Source organism: Vombatus ursinus, unplaced genomic scaffold (assembly GCF_900497805.2).
Source record: "Vombatus ursinus unplaced genomic scaffold, bare-nosed wombat genome assembly UNPS02014830.1, whole genome shotgun sequence".
Lineage (NCBI taxonomy): Eukaryota > Metazoa > Chordata > Mammalia > Diprotodontia > Vombatidae > Vombatus > Vombatus ursinus.
Window position 1 is genome coordinate 10909473 of NW_020954608.1, and position 21969 is coordinate 10931441.

Genomic DNA, 21969 nt, shown 5'->3' on the forward strand with positions numbered 1-21969 from the left:
GGTTATAACATAGGCTTTTACATAAACCCTTAATAAATGTTTGTTTGAATTGAATTAGATAATGCACTGCTTGATAAAATAAACAACAGCAACACCCTAAAGAATTTCTACTTTTTAGGCCTTGATAGACCCTGCCAAAACATGCAGCTGTTTACAAACATGTTTGCTCTTGCATGGGCAGAGCATCTGGGCAACTGACAGCCTCATCATTTTCCATCTGGATGATTGGGTGTCATCTGAAGAAAACCTCTGCTAGTTTCTTTTCCTAAACCTAAAAGGAGAGCAATGAAAAAGGTTCCTGACAGATCTCAAGGGTGAGAAAACACCCAGCCAGGGTGCTGCTATCTGTGAATTATACTGTGAGTCAATCACCTGACTTAGGGACGATTTAGTACGAGCCAAGCACCTTTACAAATTCTGTCTCTTATGAACTCTGAAAGCCAACTCACCTTCCCCTTTGAGATCCTGTTAACCTGATTTTCCACCTCCCTGATTAAAGTAGTGCAGCAGAATGCACTCGGCTCAAGTCACACTTCACCTTTTGCAAAAGGGTTGTTTGTGCGTCAGCAGTGATGTACGGTGACAGTTCCTGACCCTGCATCCAGTCTTTGATGTCACAACCTATTTATAAATAGGCCATGCTATGTGCTCAGGGATGTGGGATGTCAGCTACAATCCCCATCCCTATCTGTCTAGTTTTCATCTGGGAACCAGCAACGATGTGTTGTTTGGCTCCTTCTGGAAGGCACTAAATGGGGGTTTGCTTCAAATTGTCTCACCTAAGCTTAAACCAGACAAATTTTTCACCATTCAGGCATCCAGGAGTTTCATATTTAAGGTATGAGTGCTAAGGTGAAGGACTGAAATGTCAACAGCATTAAAGTGGAGGTCACAGGATTATAAATGGAGAGCTTGAAGGGATTATCCAGCCCACTTTACAGATGAAGAAGGTTAAGTGACTTACCCAAAAATGATACTACAAATAACATCCCCATTTTACAGATGGGCAAACAGGGTAAGCAAAGTTAAATGACTTTGTCCATAATCACAGAACACTTAAGTGTCAGAGGTGGGATTAGGGATAATAGGTCAATAGGTGGAAGGCCATCTAGTCCAATCTCTCATTTTACAGAGGAGGCGATTGAGGGCCAACTTGTCCAAGGTTACCCAGCTCGTAAGAGACAAAGGCAGATTCTGTACTCTGGTTGTGACTCCAAAGCTCACTCTCTTTCCATCATGCAACAACGTCTCTCAATTTCCTGCCTTCCAGTCCAGCACTCTATCCACTTATACCAGGCTGCCTTTCATCTTACCTTGGCTTTATTCACATCTGCAAACGTAGTTAAACTGAGCAACTGTTTTTCACATTTTCCTAGTGACTAACTGGTCTCTTGCATGTGTTTTTGGGGACCAAAGAGACAGGCAATAAAAGATACTGTGCCTCTGTAGCCAAATAAAAAAAGTACGCTAGGGTAGGACTTCAAAGGTGGAATAAGAAAGATCAGAGCATGTAATGGTGACTATGCCCACTGGGTTAAGTCATCAAATAAAATTATATCCTTTCCCCATTACCCAAAAATAGACACCAGGCCTTCCTCCCCACAGGGAACCATCCCAACATCTATTTTCCCAAAAAGTCTGGGAAATGAAAAATATAAAAGCCTGGAGCCGGAATGAATTGATGAGAGAGACAGGCAGACAGACAGAGATAGAAAAACAGAGACAGAGAGACTGGGACAGAGACACAAAAAGAGACAGAGTCCAAGAGAGACACACAGAGAGAAACAGAGACAGAGAAACTGAAAAATCAGCCATTGTTTTCTTGTCTTTCCCTTAGGATAAAGTAAACACAGGTCAGCAAGCATGAAAGCTCTTTGAAATTGTGCCTCTCCACTTCCCCACCTCAGTGAGGGATGTCTTGCAAAGAACCAGAATAGGAGAAGGGGTGAGTTTTGGGCTTACCTGGTAAAGTAAGGACTTTCATCATTAACATTTATGACGTTTACTAGGAATGTTCTTGTGGCTTTAAGCCCCCCACTGTCTTCTACTTCCACATCAATCACGTAACTGTCAGGGAGGAATAAACCCGAGTTAAGGTTTCATATTTTAGGTAATTGTGAAAAATGGGGTGAGAGGGAATGGTGAGAGATGATCCTCTTCTCTTCCCTCAGTTACCAAGTGTTGCTTTTCCCCATAGCAGCAAAAGAGCACCAAAGATAAAAATGAAAGCTAAGATGTTAGCATAGTTCATACAATAACAGATATAAAATTGGGAGGCACCTCAGAAGTCATCTAGTCCAAAGACCTCATTTTACAGATGAGGAAACAGATCTGGGAAGATTAAGAGATTTGCCCAAGGTCACGTAGAGAGAAAGTGGCAATGAGGTATTCAAACTCAGATCCTAGGACTATAGATTTAGTGCTTTTGGATAAGATTTGAGCAAAAACAAAACAAAACAAAACAAAACCCAGAGTAAGGTACAGGCAGGAGAGGAAATTGCCCATTTAGTAATGTGACATTATGACCATCCTCTACTTTTTCTATCTTTCCAGGACCCTTTCTCCATTTCTCTTCCTTGTCGCTTATTCTTTCCTCCTGAGTAACTCGCCTATACGCTGGAATCTTACCTGCAGTCATCTCACTGGTGCTTTGTCTCTATTTCTCTACTCACAAAGTAGAGTGAAGACCTAAAGTTAGATCCAGCTGATTCAAGAGCCTCACCCTCCCCTTTCCCGATGACTTTTACTGTAGTTATTTGGATGTTTCTGGCAATCATAACTGAGTCAGTGTGAAGGTAGCTCCCCTCACTCTTTTTTTTTTCAAGGTGGATGGAGAAAGGGTGATAGGAGAGGAGGACTGGGCATAGTCATCTAGGTAATTTCCTCAATTTTGCTCTCCATGTTTAGATATCTGAGTGGAGTCCAGGAGGGAAACAGAATACACAGGGTTACACAGACCTTCCTCACTTGGAAAGTTCTGATTTATAATGTTTCCTCTGCCAGTGATTGTTCCTCCTTGAGCTCCTTCCTATCTCCACGAATGCATCCAAACAACCCTAAAAGAAAGAGCATTGGCCCTACCTGTTGTGTCCTGCTTCAAAATCGAATGTTGTTGTGGAGAAAAGGATGCCATTTGTAGAGACATTGAAGTGCTTCAAGGGAGAGATCAAAGAAAACTAAAAAAAAAAAAAATACTGAGTGAGAGGCAGTGCTTCTTCTCTTTCTTTTTGTTTGTTTTTTATTTTTTTGTTAGGCAATGGGATTAAGTGACTTGCCTAGAGTCACACAGTTAGTAAGTGTCAAGTGTTTGGACAGGTCATCCTGACTCCAGGGCCAGTACTCTATCTACTTTGCCACCTAACTGCCCCCTTTTCTTTTTTTTATAATTCATTTATTTATTTTTAGTTTTTAACATTCACTTTCATAAGATTTTGAGTTTTAAATTTTCTCCCCCTCCATTTCTTCCTCCCTCCCCAATATAACATGCAATCTGATATAGGCTGTACTTATATACATTCACATTAAACATTTTCACATTAGTCATGATGTAAAGAAGAATTAGAACTGATGGGAGGACCCAAGAGAATGAAGCAATAAAACAAAACAACAAAAGAAAAGGAGAGCAAATAATATGCTTCCATCTGCATTCAAACCCCATAGTTCTTTCTCTGATTGTGGATAATATTTTCCATCATGAGCCTTTGGAATTGTCTTAGATCCTTGCATTGCTGAGAAGAGCTGAGTCTATCAAAGTCAGTCATCACACGATGTGGCTATTACTGTGGACAGTGTTCTCCTGGTTCTGCTCATTTTATTTTGCATCAGTTCATGTAAGTCTTTCCAGGTTTTTCTGAGAGTATCCTGCTTGTCATTTCTTATAGCACAATAGTATTCCATTACTACCATATACAGCAACTTGTTCAGCCATTCCCCAGTTGATGAGCATCCCCTCAATTTCCAATTCTTTGCCACCACAAAAAGAGCTGCTATAAATATTTTTGTACATGTGGGTTCCTTTTCCCATTTTTATGATCTCTCTGGGATACAATCCTAGAAGGGGTATTGCTAGGTCAAAGGGTACGCACAGTTTCATAGCCCTTTAGCCATAGTTCCAAATTGTTCTCCAGAACTGTTAGATTAGTTCACAACTCCACCAATAATGCATTAGTGGTCCAATTTTCCCACATTTTCTCCAACATTTTTCATTTTCCTGTTTTGTCATATTAACCAATCTGATAGGTGTGATATGGTACCTCAAAGTTGTTTTGATTTGTATTTCTGTAATCAATAGTGATTTACAGCATTTTTATACGACTATAGACAGCTTTAATTTCTTCCTCTGAAAACTGCCTGTTCATATTCTTTGACAATTTATCAATTGGGGAAAGACTTGTATTCTTATAAATTTGACTCAGTTCTCTATATATTTTAGAAATGAGGCCCTTATCAGAGACAGGCAGTGTCTCTTTTCACCAAAGGCATATTTGTATAGTCACTGTAAACTAGTGACTGAACAAATAGTCTTGGTCAGTAGAATACCCTTGGTTGTTCTGGAATGACCTCCCAAAATAGCAATTCTCAGACTTAATAGTTTCTTGGCTAGGAGCTATCAGAATTTGCCAAATGCATTGAGGTGCTGCCCTGGGAAGGAAGCCATTGGCTCATGCAACAAGATGACTATAAAAGGTGTCCAGTCTGAAAGAGACCTTGCTTCAATTGAAAGCCCCCTTGTTATTGGCACGTTGTGACTACTTCTGTTTTCCTACATACATACCTGGCTTTGCCCCCATTCACTGCCTTGGCTTCATCTCTGGTGTCTGTGTGCTTCCTGGCTCTGATTTGTCTACTTTGGCCCTCCTGAGGCCTAGCTTGTCACTCTATCTCAGGGACAGCCCAGCATGAGAGGGATACCCTGGCTTGTGTGCTAGTACACAAGGGACCAATCCAAAGAAAATACAAAGCCCCGCCATCTGTCAGTGCTCAGTAAAATTCACCCTGGTTCCAGATAGGGCCTTAATATGTGGATCAGATAATCTGATTCTGGCTATAGTCACTACTCATTAACCAGGGGTTTCTAGCGCAGTTACTAGACTACTCAACTCAGTGCCCAGTGGGAAAGAGAGAGAGTGCACAGAAAATAGAGTGAAAAGTTCCTTTGAGGTCAGCTTAAAGTTCTCATGCTCTGTTTTTGACAGAGACACTTCATAATGCCAAAAAGAATAATTCCGGTAGATAGGATTAGACAGATGAAAGATCCTAGGCTACAGAACTGGGAGGGACCTTGGAGTTCAATTACTCCAAGAGCTCCTAACTTAAGGTCCATGAACTTGTTTTTTAAAAAAATACTTTGATAACTATATTTCAATATAATTGGTTTCCTTGGTTAAGCTATGCATTTTCTTCTACTCATTTAAAAACATTCTGAGAAGGGGATCATAGGCTTCAGCCAGACTGACAAAGGGATCCATAATACACACAAAAAGGTTAAGAATACCTGAACTAGTCCAACCCTTTATTTGATAGGTAAGAAAGGTGAGACCCAAAGAAGTTAAGTAATTTGCCCATGGTAATAACAGATAATAAACACCAGAGATGGAATGTGAATTTGGGTCCTCTGACCATACCAAAAAAAAAAAATCTGTATCTTGTCGTCTGCTTATTTCTCTGCGTGGAATTGCCTTGAAGGTTCCTTACACACATAATTTTTCCATACATCCCCTACCCCTTGTTTCATCTAATACAGACCTGCACAACTTGACAGTAGGTAGGGGCCAAAATTAAAATGGGATAAACTTCTTCGGGCTGCAGATAGGGTTTTAGTGGTTCACTTTTCAAGTAAAGGTATAATTAATGATTCAACTATTTTAAAAATAAACCAAAATTTTTTTTAAAAAGGGAAATTTTAATTAATATCAATTAATTATACTTATTACTTAAGATTTTTGTTTATCATAACATCACATTAATGTTAAAAAAATTACTTTGCTAAGCAGTACAAGTTTTAATACATTTTTCAGGTTTTCTTACTATTTACATTTAGATAATGGGACATATTACACTTCTTGTCAACAATCAGTTTATCGTACTCTGGAATCATGTTTGAAATTGATTTCTTTAGAAATCTGAAAACTAACCTTAGTAGCCACCTCATTTTCTGAGTTCACTTCTTGAAAAACCATTGTGCCCCACTGAGATTTTTCAACAATTTGGGTTCTTTACTTTGTTTTTCATTGGTGTCCAATTTGCTTAAATCAAGATGCTTTGATTTGAAATGGCGATGAAGATTGTATTCCTTTGGAACGGTTATTACTTCTCCACAAACAAGGCACAATGTTTTGTCTCTCATGTAAGTAAACAAGTATCTATTTGTCCACTCCGGATTAAAAACTCTGTGTTCTGATTTGATCTTCTGTTCCTTTTTATCACTCATTTTACAAAGTCACCCCCAAAACTTTAGTGCTAAAACCAAAAAAAAATCTCCGCAGCAACTGCACACATACAAAGAAATTCTGAACTAAGTGTCTGACCTTGGAGAGAGCACCAGACACTCGTATAACTAGGAGGGTGGCCATAGTGAGGAAAAGGAAGACGCCCTCAAGTTGCTGCCACCCATCGCATAGCGGCCATCAGCTGCCTTGGTGCAAGGCTGCACTCACTTTGTCCCTATTCAACACCAGTAATGACAGCAAACACAACAAAAAGATAAGACTCTCACTCCTCAAAGACCAGAGACAGACGGACGATGATTAGATGTCATGGGTCATGTGACAAATAGGAGCGAACGCGCAGTGGCAACCTACCCGCCAAGTTACATGACAGGCACAATAGTGACTAGTAGAAGATGGGTTAAGCCGGGCATGGACAAAGCACTCTTTAGATCTTTACTTTCTTTTACATCCTCTACATTTTTGGTGGGCTGCCTGAAATCATTGTTGTGCAGGCCTGGTCCAATACAATCTAAGCACAGTTAAGAAGCAAATAATGACACCAACAATTTGGATGAAATCTACCCTCTTACTTAAATCCTGGGCCCTGGAGAAAATGTTTGCAAAGCCCTAGGCCAGGGGTGGGGAACCTGCAGCCTCAAAGCCACGTGTGGCCCTCTAGGTCCTCAAGTGCAGCCCTTTGACTGAATTCAAACTTCACAGAACAAATCCCCTGAATAAAAGGATTTGTTCTGTAAAACTTGGACTCAGTCAAAAGGCTGCACTCAAGGACCTAGAAGGCCACACGTGGCCTCAAGGCCACAGGTTCCCCACCCCTGAGCCTCAGCCATCAGACATCAGACTCCTCTGTATAGTTTCTTGAATTAGAGAGGAAACTCCCATGGAGTAAATAAAAAACAATGGGAGATGTTTTGGACAGACAGTAGACGAAAGACTCGGATTTGAGTCCCAGATCTGCCACTCATTAGTTCTTTGACTTCAGGGGATCAATCAATCAACAAGCATTTATTAAGCACTTACTACATGCCAGGCACTTGGTGTTAAGCACTGGGGATATAAGGACGAAAGTGAAACAAGTCACAGCCTCTGCAATCTTGTTTCTTCATTTGTAAAATGGGGTGATAATGCTTGTCCTACCTAAATCAATCAACAAGACTTTATTAAGCAAGTATTCTATGCCAGGCATTGTGTTAGATGCTAGGGGATACAGAGATGAAAGTGAAACAGTCCCTTCTCTAAAGAAACTTAAATTCTATCAATGGGAAGCAACATGTACTCACATTTACAAACGGACACACACACACACACACACACACATACACAAGGTCATTTTAGGGACAGACACTAGCAACTGGGTGAATCAGGAAAGGCTTCAGGTAGGAGGTGGTATATAAGATGAGCTTTGAAGGTAACTGAGGATTCTGTGAGGTGGAGGTAAGGAGGGTTTGTATACCAGGTATGAGGCACAGCCAGTGTAATGGCATGGAGATGGGATATGTATTGTCATATGTGAAGAACAGTGAGATGACCAGTTTAGCTGGACCAAAGAGAGCATGAAGGACATTAATGTGTAATAAATCTAGAATGTTAGTTTGGAGTCATGTTGTAAAGGTCTTGAAATGCCAACAGAGGTGTTTGTATTTGATCCTAGTTGATAGGAAACCACTGGGGTTTACTAATCAGGGCAATGGCATGGTCAGACCTGTGATTTAGTAACATCACTTCAGTAGCTGTATGGAGGATGTATTGAGAGGGGAGAGGCTGGATGCAGAGGCCAATTACAAGGTGATTGTAATAGACCAGGCAGAAGGCGATGAGGGTCTGATCTAGAATGGTTTCGGTATGAGATTTGAGAGATGTCATAAAGATAGAATGGACCAGCTTTGGCAACTGATTGGGTATACACAGTAAGGGAGAGAGAAGAATCAAAGATGATTCTGAAAGTTGCAAATTCGGACGACTGGAAGGCTGGCGGTGCCCAAAACAGAAATACAGAAGGTCAGAAAAGTGGTAAGTTTGAGCTCCATTTTGGATATTTTGAGATAGAGATACCTAAAAGAATTCAGTTTAAAATGTCCAATAAATAGTAGGGCTGGAATAGGAAAGAGATTAGGATATGTAGATCTAGGAGTCATCTTCATAGAAATGATAGTTAAACATATGGGAACTGATCAGGGCACCCAGAAACACTATGTAGACAGAATAGAATACAGGCTATACACAAAGTTAAGGAAAATGTTTTCCTTCTTGTTCCCTTCTACACACACACACACACACACACACACACACGCACGCATATCCCTATGTTGGAATAGCTAAGACCTCAAAGTTTCTTTTTGGGGAAAAAGGGAAAAAACCAAATTATTTGCAGATAAATTTTATGTGTGCCTGTACATACAATATATGTATGAATATATGTCTATATATGCATGTGCATATATATGTATATGTGTGTATATGTATACATATATATGTATATTCATTCCTAGTGATGTTTTACTAGCCTATGAAATTTTCTTCAATCTCACCGACATTAATGAATTCCCCTTGACAATAAATTTAGCAAGAGTGTACAGTAATGGCCTAGAGGAAGAGAGCTAAGGGTACAGAGCTATAACTAGGCTGGGCTAACTGGGGATTTGCCCCAGGGCACCAAAATTTAGAGGTTTCTGACAGCACTTATACTGCTTCAGCAGGTGGAAATAGCTGAGTTTAGCATGAAGTTAGCAAGAATAATTATTTAAAATATGAAGCTACCAGATGCTTCCACCCCTTGGCTGCCACATCCGTGGTGAATTTTTTCTAACCAGCGTCGGTATATCCTGGGGTTTCTACCACCTCTTTTCCCTGACCCTTTCTCCACACTCACATCTGATTTTGTCTTAAAAAGTTTACATGGAGGATGCACGTCATGTTGCTTGTCCTGGCTTATATCATGAAGCTTGCCCTAAGTAAAAAATGTTAATTAAAGATCTTTTTGTTATTTTTTTGTTGTTTATTTTCCCCATATATCAATTTAGTTTAGGGTCAGGTTTATTTCTTTCATCCTTGAATCTATTTGCCATTTCAATGGAAACGGGCCCCTTTGTACTGAGAAAAAAAAAAGACAAGTAGTCAGACAAAAAATATTGTGCAGCATGGACATTTGCCAGTAAATCCGTACAGCTTTCTGAACATTCTGGCATTCTCCATTTTGAAAGATTTGTTTAACCAAAGCAGCTCCCCTGATATTCATTCTTCGAAAACAGAAATCAAATAGAATGGAAAGCAATCCCAACCCCCCTCTTTGCCTGATACATTAACTGCAGTTGCTGAGAAAGTCGCTGAGCGATCAGATCAATTCTGTTAACAAATTCTTGTCAAACGGCCTCTCCAGTTTCCCTGCTGGGAATATTGCTTTACCAGCCACCCAATGTTCTACATTTGCAGTCCTTTATTATAGCTGTGGTTTGCTTAGCCACTCAAAGGCTTGAGTTTGGGAGACGAAGAGTCAGCATTTCCTGCCCTGATCACCCTTCACTGGACAGTTGGTCTCAGAGGGGAGTTGAGATAAAGTCGTGCCCCAGTTTCCTGAAATGTCAGGATCCCCAGAGGAACCAGGCTCTCTCTATCTTGAAGTTTGTGCCCAAAACAACAAACAGATCCTTCTTAATATTCCAATTGCACATTTCCATTTTAAAATAGGATGCCCCAATCCCTTGCTTTTTATTTTTCACTTTAATCAGAACACTGCTTTAGCTTTTTTTTTTTTTCTTCTCCAAGATAGAGTTGTTACAGTTTGGAAATGTTGCAACAGCCACCTTTCCTGCGTAGTCCCCATAAATGAAACCAAAGGAGAATCTTGTGGGCAGGGCAGAATTCCACCTTAGAGTTCGTAAGAGATAAGATAGGAATTCTGCACATATTTTTTTCCACATTCCATAGATTTGGAGAGAGGAAATTTCAAAGATTTCTGTGAAAATATTAGTAGGATCACATGGCCTGAGATGCTACAAGAAAGTCAACTCAAGAAGAAGAAAGAGTAGGCTCTGGAGAAGAAAATTCTGATGGCTTCCTTACAAATGACTGATATAGAAGAAAACAAGGTGTCTAAAAAGACCAATATGCTTTCGTTGATAGATCAGCAGCAGCTCAGATTTTCAAAGGACTTGTACATACTATACAGTAACTGTTTTAAGCATCATAAACAAAAGGGGGAAGAGGGGCAGAGAGTGGAAGGAAACAAACATTTATTAAGTGTCTACTACGTGCCAGGTGCTTTATGAATCTTTCATTTGAGCCTTGCTACAACCCAGAGGTAGATACTATAATTATCCCCAATTTACAGATAAGGAAACTGAGACAAAGAGAGGTTAAGTGTCTTGCCCAGGGTCACAAAGACAGAGGCTATATTTGGACTCAGGTCTTTCTGACTCCAGGCCCATTACTCTATCCACTGCTCTATCTAGCTACCTTGGGCAAGAGGCTAGCAGGAGTGGGGAAAAGGATTTGTTTTGCAAAACTTGGACTCAGTCAAAAGGCCACACCCAAGGACCTAGAAAGCCACATGTGGCCTCAAGGCCACAGGTTCCCCACCATTGGCTAGGGCAATGGTTTGCTCAGGTTCCAGGATGGGCCTGTATAATATTTAGAAATAACCTTGGGGATATAGGAGGAGAAGGTGGGAGGGAGAGAGGAGATAGCAATAGGATTGCTGGAAGGAGAGAGGGAAAATTGAAGGAAGGAAGAGAAGCAAGGGAAGGGAGGGAGGAGCGAAGTGAGGGAGGAAGAGAAGAATGGAGGTAGGGAGAGAGGGAGGAATAGAGGGAGGGAGGAAATAGAAGAAGGAATAGAGGAGGGAAGAATGAAGAGAAGAAATGGGGGAGGGAGGGAGGAGGGAATGAAGGAAAGAAGAAAGAGAGAAAGAAAAAAGAAGCAAAGAAAAAAGGGAAAGAGGGAAGAAAGAAAAATGAAATATTTTTTTTAAATTACACAGACTAGATCAGTGGGAAGGCCAGAAGAAAATACCAACAAGTAGGAAATCCTTGAAAGTTAGACATTGAAAATGTTGTCCCTGTAGAGAAAAGCCAGCTGTACATAGTGGAGATCCATGATTTCATGTGCAGCCCTCTTTGTCTGTCCTGCTTTGTATTATGGTAGGGCTCATTTTGTTTGGTGTTTATTAAATTCAGAATAGAAAAAGACTTTTTTTTTTAAAGAAAGAACCTTGCTAGCTTTAGCAATTAGTCTCATTTGTCACAAGCATTTTAATTCAAGAAATACAAGAGGAGACAGGATGGGGTCTTGAAGTGACAGCTGAGAAGGATTCAATGGACACCATCTCCCAGGAGGCCATGGGAAGGTCAGAGTAGCAGGGCATAGGTCAAGGTAAACAGATGCCCCGATAACAACTTGTCCTGATTTTCAAAAAAGGGAAGAGAATGTTGTCTGCAAACTATGGGCCGGTGAGCTTAATTTTAATTCCTGGCAAACAGAAAAAAAACAACAAAACCCCAACTAGAATGTATTATTAAAGAGATAAATAATGAACATGAGATCATAGGATCATAGATTTAGAGGTGGAAGAGACCTCAGTCCAAACTTCTATTTTATAAATGATCTAGAGAAGGAAATGGTGATCAAAAAAATCAGTAACAGCTTCCTCAAGAAGAGGTTAGGCTAGAAGACACTTACTTCCCCTTTTGATAAAGTTACAAAACTGGTAGATCAGAATCAGAGTTCAAATGCTGGTCCTGTGATTCTAAATATATTGGTCTTTTTTGTCTTACCACAGCAACTTCCTTGGGAGCTACTAGTGAGGCTTGGAACTATGCACTGGGAAAAATGGTTTAAGATGATGTAATTTAAGAGTTTATTAAAGGCATTTCATGCTCAAAATAACAGAAAAGTACTACTGAAGTATTTAACACCACTACTGTAACTTGTAGCTGGCTATAAATTAAAATAGACAGAGCCTGGAGAATCATCTGGAGAAACTCAAGCTGGGATCCTTTCTTTTTAGAGATAGACTTGACAACAGTTTAAGCCAGTAAAAACAAGGTATGCCTTTTGTACTTAGGAATTAGTGGTTATCATCTAGAGAAACTCCTCGCTGGAATTCTTTCTTTTTTGAGATAGATTTTAAAACCGTTTAAGGTAGTAACAAGATATATCATTTGTACTTAGAAATTATTTTTTTCAATACTTTCTTAAAATCATAAGTAGAAAGCAGTCAACAAATTTATGTGCTATTGTCTAAATCAACAATGACATCTTCATTAAAAAAATTTTTTTGAGTTAGTATATTAAGTGGAACAGCCAGAATTTTCTCAATTGTCCTTGCCTGACTACCGTTGATTAGTTATTCCATTGAGGTACCACTAATCAATCTCCTGGTGCCAGTGACTTTAGGTGAAGAAGAGTGCCTAGGAGGAGTGGTTTTTTTTAGTTTCTGGAAAACCCTCTATATTCAACCCCACATAAAACATGGCAGCCAGCTGGCCGGTTATTCGAGAGTAGTGGTAAAGATAAACCAAAATGTGGCTAATCAGAAGTCACAGCACTTTCGGCTGGGGGGATATGTTTAGTTCCAGAGCACTTACATGGGTGTTACTTTAGGTTAATAAGATTGGTTTGTATTCCCTGAGAAGCACAGCCTGGATGATGGATAGGGGTTGGGGGGGGGGAGGACTGAGAGAAGATTAAAAACATATTGGAGACTTGGACTTTCAGGAGTTAAGATGGCAGATTACTCTGCACTAAATCGCTGTAACTCTCCCATCTTCACCTCCAAACAACCATAAAATAGCACCCTGAAACAAATTCTGGAACAGGAGAACCAGCAAGAAGACAGGGTGAAACAATCTTAGAAACTTAGAAGAGATTTAGAAGATCAGAAACAAAGGTCTGTCTCACTTGGGTAAAAGGGCAGCACATTTCAGGACAGGAAGCATCCCAGCAAACCAACAGCAAGCCCCACCTCAGCAAACCAACAGTATATCCTGAGCTCCAGTGTAATAGAGCAGGCAAAGGTCAACACCAGCACCCCACACATGCCTCAGTATAGCCAGGAGACTAGGAAGACTCCAGCTCCAAAAACCACCATGTGCTTCAGTGCAGCCCTGGGCAAACAGGCAACCTCTAGCAGCCAGATCTCCATGCACTTCAGCATAGCCCTGGGCAAACAGGCAGCCGCCAGTGGCCAAACAGCCATTTGCTTCAGTGTAGACCCAGAGAAACACAGAAACACTCCACTGGCCTCAGCACATGCCAGACACCACCACTAGGATGCCAGCTCAGCACCAGGTAAGCTGCCAGACCCCTATGGCCTCCAGCAGTGCCAACCATCCCCCATCCCAACCCGTCCGAGCAGCACCAGATACAAGGGTCCCCCATGGACCTCAGGGCAACCTCAGTGCAGCACTAGGTAAACAGCCAGTCTCTCCAGCTCCTGGCACAAGAAGCTTGAGACAGTGCCCCCTTCCATCCTGGGAGCAGAGCTCAAATTTACAAAAAAGGAAAAAGGCCAGAAAAGATGAGCAAAAAAAATATAACAAAACAAAACAAACAAACAAAAAAAAACAGAAAAAGAATCTGACCATATAAAGTTATTATGGTGACAGGGAAGATCAAGACACAAACTCAGAAGAGAACAAGAATGTCAAATGGCAAAACCCTAAAGAAAAACAAGAAGTGGTCTAAAGCCCAAAAAGAACTCATGGAAGAGCTCAAAAAAGGAGCTTAAAAATCACATAAGAAAAGTAGAAGAAAAACTGGGAAAAGAAATGAGAGTGATGTGAGAGAATTATGAAAAAAAAAAGATCCAACAGCTTGGAAAAAGAAAACAACTGCTTAAAAAGTAGAATTGGACAAATGGAATGGGAAGTACAAAAGCTATTTTGTGGAAAACAATTCCTTAAAAGTTAGAATTAGGCAAGTGAAAACTAATGACTCTATAAGACATCAAGAATCAAGCAAACAAATTCAAAAGAATGAAAAAATAGAAGAAAGTGGAAAATACCTCATTAGAAAAACAACTGACCTAGAAAATATATCCAGGAGAGACAACATCAGTATTATTGGAGTACCTGAAAGCCATAATCAAACAGAGGATTTGGACAGTATCTTTCAGGAAAGTATCAAGGAAAACTGCCCTGATATTCTGGAACCAGAGGGCAAAGTAGGCATTGAAAGAATCCACTGATAACTTCAGGAAAGAGATCCCAAAATAAAAACTCCAAGGAACATTATAGCCAAATTATAGGACTATTAGGTCAGGGGGAAAATACTGCAAATGGCCAGAAAGAAACAATCAAATATCAAGGAGTACAATCAGGATTACATAGGGCTTAGCAGCTACAATATTAAAAGATTAGAAGTCATGAAGCGTGAAATTCCAGAAGGCAAAGGAGTTAGGACTACTACCAAAAATCATCTATCCAGTGACATTAAGCATAATACTCCAATGGAAAAAATCGTCATTCAATGAAATAGAAGGATTTCAAGGTTTCAAAAGGAAAAGACCAGAATTGAACAAAAAATTTGATCTCCAATATCAAGACCCAAGAGAAGCTTAAAAAGGTAAAAAAGGAAAATAAAACATAAGGGATTCAATTGAGCTGAACTGTTTACATCCCAACATGGGAAGAAGATACTGTAATTCTTAAAAATTGCACCACTAATAGTATAGATAGAAGGAATATACATAGACAGACGGTACAAGTATAACGTGAATTTGAGGGATAATTAAGGGATGATAAAGAGGAGTACAGTGGGTGCAGAAGGAAGGGAGAGGTAGAATGGGGTAAATTATTTAACAAGAAGAGGTGCAAAAAACTATTACATTGGAGGGAAAGATGGGGGGGTGGGCAATGGGCATCTCTTGAACCTTACTCTCACCAGTAATGGCTCAAACAGGGAATAATATACACAATCAATTGAGTATAGAAATCTATATTTCCCAATGGGGAAGTAGGAGGGGGAGAAGATTAAATAAAAGGGGGGGATACTGACAGAAGGGAGGGCAGATCAGAGGATGTGATAGATAAAAGCAAAACACTGGTGAGCAGGGAAAGAGTGAAAAGAGAGAGGACAAATATGAGCAAAAATAGAATGGAGGGAAATACACAGTTAGTAATCATAACTTGTGTTGTGAATGAGATGAACTCTCCCATAAAATGGAAGTGGATAGCAGAGTCGATCAAAACCCAGAATCCTACAATATGTTTTTTACAAAAAATACACTTGAAGCAGAGACACACACAGAGCAAAGGTAAGGGGCTGGAGCAGAATCTATTATGCTTTAGCTGAAGTAAAAAAAAAAAAGCAGGGGTAGCAATCTTGATCTCAGACAAAGCAAAAGCAAGAATAGACCTAATTAAAAGAGATAAGGAAGAAAACTACATCTTGCTAAAAGGTACCATAGATAATGATGTAATATCAATACTAAACATATATGCACCAAGTGGTATAGCACCCAGATCTTAAAGGAGGAGTTAAGTGAGTTACAGGTTCATGACCAAACAAGAGATAGAGAGCATTATGAAATGCAAAATAGATAATTTTGATTATATTAAATTAAAAAGCTTTTGCACAAACAAAATCAATGCAACCAAGAGTAGAAGGAAAGCAGAAATCTGGGGAACAATCTTTACAATAATCTTTAAGAGTGTCTGATAAAAGCCCCATTTCTCAAATATATAGAGTACTGAATTTATGAGAATACAAGCCATTCCCCATTAGTAAATGATCAAAGGATATGAACAAGCAGTTTTCAGATGAAGAAATCAAAGCTATCTATAGGCATATGAAGAAGTGTTCTAAATTACTTTTGATTAGAGAAATGCTAATTAAAGCAACCCTGAGGTATCACCTCACACCTACCAGATTAACTAATCTGACAAAAAAGGAAAATGATAGCTGTTGGAGAGGATGTGGGGGAAATGAGACACTAATGCACTATTGGTGGAGTTGTGAATTGATCCAACCATTCTGGAGAGCAATTTGGAACTATGTCCAAAGGGCAAACTGTCCACACCTTTTGATCCAGCAATACCACTACTAGGTCTATATCCCAAAGAGATCATAACAAAGGGGAAAGGACCTACATATGCAAATATATTTATAGCAGCCCTTTTCATGATGGTAAAATATTGGAAATTGAGGGGCTGCCTATCAATTGGGGAATGGCTGAACAAGCTGTGGTATATAAATGTAATGGAATACTATTGTACAATAAGAAATGAATAGGCAGATTTCAGGAAAACCTGGAAAGACTTGTACAAACTGATGCAAAGTGAAATGAGCAGAATCAGAAAAACATTGTACACAGTATCAGCAGCATTGTGTGATGATCAACTTGTCAGCAACACAATGATTCAAGACAAGTACAAAGAACTCATGAAGGAAAATGCTAACCACCTCCAGTTAAAGAACTGATGGATTCTGAAGGGAGATTGAAGCATACTTTTTAAAGTTACTACATTCTTTTTCATAATTTTTTTCTTTTGATCTGTGACTAATGTGGAAATATGTTTTACATGATAGAACGTGTACAACCTATGTCAAATTGCCTACCATTTTAGGAAGAGGGGAGGGGAGGGAGAAAAATCTGGAACTCAAAATCTTGTAAAAATGAATGCTAAAAATTGTCTTGACATGTAATTGGGAAAAATAAAATACTATTTAAAAATGTATTGGGGATATGGGTAATCCAGAAAACGGACAATCTGCATATGGACCACTTGAATAACTGAGTATTGATTACTCTATTTGCTCATTTATTTCCTTCTTCCCCTTTCCTCCCACCTCCACTTTCTCCTCCTTTTTCTTGGGAAGATCAAGAAAATAATTACTTTCCCATAATTCCCCTTCTCATTTTTTCCCCTTCTTCCTTCTTTTTTTTTTTTTTTCTCTTTCCTTCTTTGAAATAGCAGTGCTGGCTGCCAGGAGAGGCTCCTCAGAGACTTTGAAGACATGAATCGGTTTCACAGCTGGAGACAGAGTGATTTACTGCAGCAATTCCTCGATTAAAGTGCTTTCTCTTCCACTTATGATTGGACCCTTCCATTAGGGAATCAACGCCTTTTGTAGATGGTAAAATGGATATTGTCCTCCCTTGCAGAGAAAGGATTAAGTTAGAGGAGCCTTGTAAACTGGCTGGACTGGTAGGAGAGGTAAGGAGAAAGAGAGAAGGGGACAAAAGCAGTCACTCTTCCCTTCTTGTCCAACTGTTTTGTTTGTTTGTTTGTTAGTTTTTATGCCTTCCTCCCTCCCTCACTCCCATTCCTTTGATCTGGCAGTGAACCATGAGTGGTCCTTCTTCCCTTCAGCCAAAGATACTTAAATCATAAACCTGAAACTCAGAGGAAAAAGAAAATCAAACTGTCAAGACCAATTTTCAATCATATTCTAGAGTCATAAAGGTGGAAAAGACTTAATATAACTACCTAGTTCACTGCTTTCATTTTGCAGATGAAGAAGCTAGGGTCCAGCTTAGGTCACAAGGCTAGTTAGTGACAGACTAGAACTCAGATCTCCTGACTTCTGATGCTAAACCACCCTGCTAGTGAAGTTTGTTTTTATTATCATAAATCTAGGGCTTGAAGGGACTTTGGAGGACCTCGAGTTATCAGTCTTCATTATACGATTGAGGAGGAAGAACATGTCTGGAGCCAGAGGAATTGGGTTCAAATCCTGCCTTTGCCACTTACCTATGTGACCTTGGGAAAGAGGCCCTTTCTGGGCCTTGGTTTCCCCAGCAGTAAAAGGAGAGTGTTGGATTGATGACCCTCTCAACTCTAGATCTGTGATCTATAATGACATTGATTTAGGGAGGTAAAGTAATTTCCCTACTAAGGTCATATAGTGCTAAAGGTGGGATTTTAACTCAAGCCTCCTATGATAGGCAATGTTCTTCACTGTTCATAGATTCAGATTTAAGATTTAAGTTTTAGTCCTGATTCTGATATTGACCAGCTTTTTGACCACCGTCAAGTCATTAACCTCTCTGGGCTTAATTAATTTAGGGACTTTAATTTTTAATTAACTTTAGTTAATTTAGTGACTTTTTTAAAATTTGTATCTCTAATGGGAGTTTTTTGGGGGGGGGGAGGCAATCAGGGTTAAATGACTTGTCCAGGGTCACACAGCTAGTAAGTATCTGAGAACAGATTTGATTCAGATCCCCCTGATGCCAGGGCCAGTGCTCTATCCACTGTGTCACCTAGCTGCCATAGTGTTTGACACAAGGTAATAATTAATAAATGCTTTTTGATTCATTCGTTCATATATTCATTTTATCAATGAGGAAACTCGTGCCCAGAAATATAAATATAGACCAAGGTTACATAGCTAGTTAGTGGTAGAACTAAGATTATAACCCTGACCTTCTAATTATCATTCCTTTCTTTTATCTACTACATCATGATGAGAAGATCAAAGGTTTATGAAGGTTGACTAGTAGGTACCAGATGGTCATATGCTTCCCCTTTATTATGAAAAAGGGTAGGAAGACATTATCAATCAGTCAGTGAACATTAATTAAATGTCTGCTATTTGCCAGGCACTTTATTAGGTGCTGGGGAAACAAAGAAAGAGGCACCTTTAAAGGGCTTATGTTCTATCTGACTAGACAAGATAACACGCATATATTCAAAGGAGATACAAGTTGATTTTGTAGGGGAGGCACTAAGAGGCTAGTGGGGTTCAGGAAAAGGCTCAATCAGGTATTTATTAGATGCCTACCATGTGCCAGCCACTGTGCTGTGTGCAAACTGAGTTGATCTTTGAAGGATACTAGGGATTCTAAAAGGAGGCAGTAAGGAGGGAATGGGGGACAGTGCAAAGGCACTGAGTGGGACTATTATAATGGAGATGGAGTGTTTTATTGTATAAGGAACAAGAAAGCCAGTTTGGCTTGTCTGAAGTATACCTGAAAGGGGGCAGCTAGGTGGTGCAGTGGATAGAGCACCAGGCCTGGAGTCAGGAAGACTGAGTTCAAATCCAGCCTCAGATACTTACTAGCTGTGTGACCCTAGGCAAGTCATTTAACCCCTACTTGTCTCAGTTCCTCATCTGTAAAATGGGGACACACTGGAGAAGGAAATAGCAAACCACTCCAATATCTTTGCCAAGAAAACCCCATGGACAAGTTCATGGGGTCACAAAGAGTCAGGACACAATTAAACAACAACAATGAATACAAATCTGGAAAGGTGAGTTAGAAGCAGGTTGTAAAGGACTTTGAAGTCAGGCAGAAGAGTTTGTATTTGATCACAGAAGTAACAAGTTGAGGGGCTGCTAGATGGTGCAGGATAGGGCACCGGTCCTGGAATCAGGAGGACTTGAGTTCAAATCCAGCCTCGGAGGCAATTGGGGTTAAGTGACTTGCTCAGGGTCACATAGCTAGTAAGTATCTGAGGCTGGATTTGAACTCAGTCTTCCTGACTCCAGGCCTGGTGCTCTATCCACTGCACCACCTAGCTGCCCCCTTTCAGGTGAACTTCAGACAAGCCAAACTGGCAAACAAACCCAAAAAGTAATAGGGAACCACTGGAATCTATTGAGCTGTCAGCTGGTCAACAAATCTTTATTAAGCATTAAATATGTACCTGGCACTGTGCTAAGCAGCAGGGATACAAAGAAAGGCAAAAACAGTTCCTGCCCTTAAGGAACATACATTGTAGTGCAGGAGACATGTAAATAACTAGATACATGAAAGACACGCACAGAGTAGTCGAAAGGCAATAAATAGAGAGGGGAAAGCACTAGCAGCTGAGAGGGCAGAGAAAGTCCTCATGGACAAGGCAATATTTGAGCTGTCTTTTTTTTAGTTTTATTTATTTTATTTTTAATTTGTGGAATAAATTTAATTTAATTTAATTTATAGGATAAAACAAACATTTCCATAACATAGTATAATAAAAAAGATGATTGTGCATGAAACTGCCGATCTATTATATACAACTTGCTATTCCTTTTAAATATATAATAAAGTTATTATTAAATTTCTTCACCCCCCCTTTTCCCCTCCCCCATCTTAGTCTTGAAGGAAGCCAGCAAAATCAAAATCAAAAGTAGATTTGAGGGAGCAGAACCTTTGAGGAATGGGGGATTTGGTCAGTGCAAAGAGACAGAAAGGAGTGGCAAAAGAAATCTAAGTAGGCCAGTGTGGCTTGATTGTAGAACACAGGCAGGGGAATAAGGTAGAAGAAAACTGGAAAGGAAGGGAGGGGCCAGGTTATGAAGAGTTTTAAATGTTAAACAAAGAAGTTTATGTTGGGTCAACAACAACAGTGGTCAGGCCTATGCTTTTCGAAAATCACTCTGGGCAGCAAGTGGAGAAATAACTAGAGCAGTGAGAGATTTGAGGCAAGAAGACCAGTTAGAAGACCATGGCAATAGTCCATGCAAGAGACAATGAGGGCCTGCACTAGGTTTGGGACTGTATGAGTGGAGAGAAAGGGATCTATATAGGAGATGTTGTAGAGATAAAACAGGAGAGTGGCACGCTTAGATCTGTACTTTAGGAATTTCACTTTGGCAGCCATGTGGAGGATGAATTGGAGAGGGGAGAGACTGTAGACGAGGAGAGCAATTAGGAGGCTACTGAAAAAAGTCCAAGTTGAGAAGTCATAGGATGATACATCCAAACCTAGACGGACTTTAAAAGCCATCTAGTCTAACTCCCTCATTTTACACAGGAGGAAACACAGCAAGGTTAAGTCACTTGCCCAAGGTCATACAGGTAGTAAATATTAGATGTGGCATTAGAACCCAGATCTCTTGACTCCAGAGTCTGTGCTCTTTCTACTGTACCAAGGTGGTGATGGTGTGAGCATAATGAAGAAGATAGATATGAGAGATGATGTGGTGGCAGAACGGCAAAGACTTGGTAAGTGATGGGGTATGAAGGGTTGGGAAAAGTGAAGGGTCAGGGATGAGCCTGAGGTTCTAAACATGGAAGGCTGGAAGACTAGTGGTACTATCTACAGAAATAGGGATGTTGGGAAGAGCGGGGAAGAAAACATGTTGTTTTAGTAATGCTCAGCTTGCAATATCTATAGTCTAGCAGACTAAATGTCCACTAGCTGGTCTAGCAGACAACTGGTGATGTAGAGAGCTGAGAAGAAATTATGGCTGGAGATGAAGATCTGGGAATCATCTGTGTAGAGATGATGCCTATATCTGAAATCGAAGGATCTGAGGTCACCAAGAGAGAAAAGAGAGAGATAGAGAGAGAAAGAAGATGAAGAAGAAGAAGAAGAAGAAGAAGAAGAAGAAGAAAAAGAAAAAGAAGAAGAAAGAGGAGGAGGAGGAGGAGAGAGGAGAGGAGAAGTGAGGAGAGGAGAGGGGAGGGGAGGGGAGGGAAGGGAAGAGGGCTCAGGACACAGCCTTGAGGGTAATACCTACAATTGTGGGGGTCAGGATATGAATGATGATACAGCAAAGGAAACTGAGAAGGAGCAATCAGACAAGCAGGATAACCATGAAAGAGCAAAAAAAATCTCTGAAATGAAAGAGTTTCCAGGAGGAGACTCTTTCT

At 40.1% G+C, this 21969-nt stretch overlaps 1 protein-coding gene across 1 annotated transcript in view; it reads right to left on the reverse strand.

The window, feature by feature from the left end:
• The window catches only part of CDHR3 (cadherin related family member 3), a gene marked incomplete at its 5' end in the record, with an annotated part of 104345 nt that overhangs the window by 57981 nt on the left and 24395 nt on the right, over window positions 1-21969 (reverse strand). The window contains 2 exons of the mRNA XM_027838885.1: window positions 1963-2067; window positions 3082-3176. Coding sequence (XP_027694686.1) covers window positions 1963-2067; window positions 3082-3176 — 200 coding nt within the window. The remainder of the gene's footprint in view (window positions 1-1962; window positions 2068-3081; window positions 3177-21969) is intronic.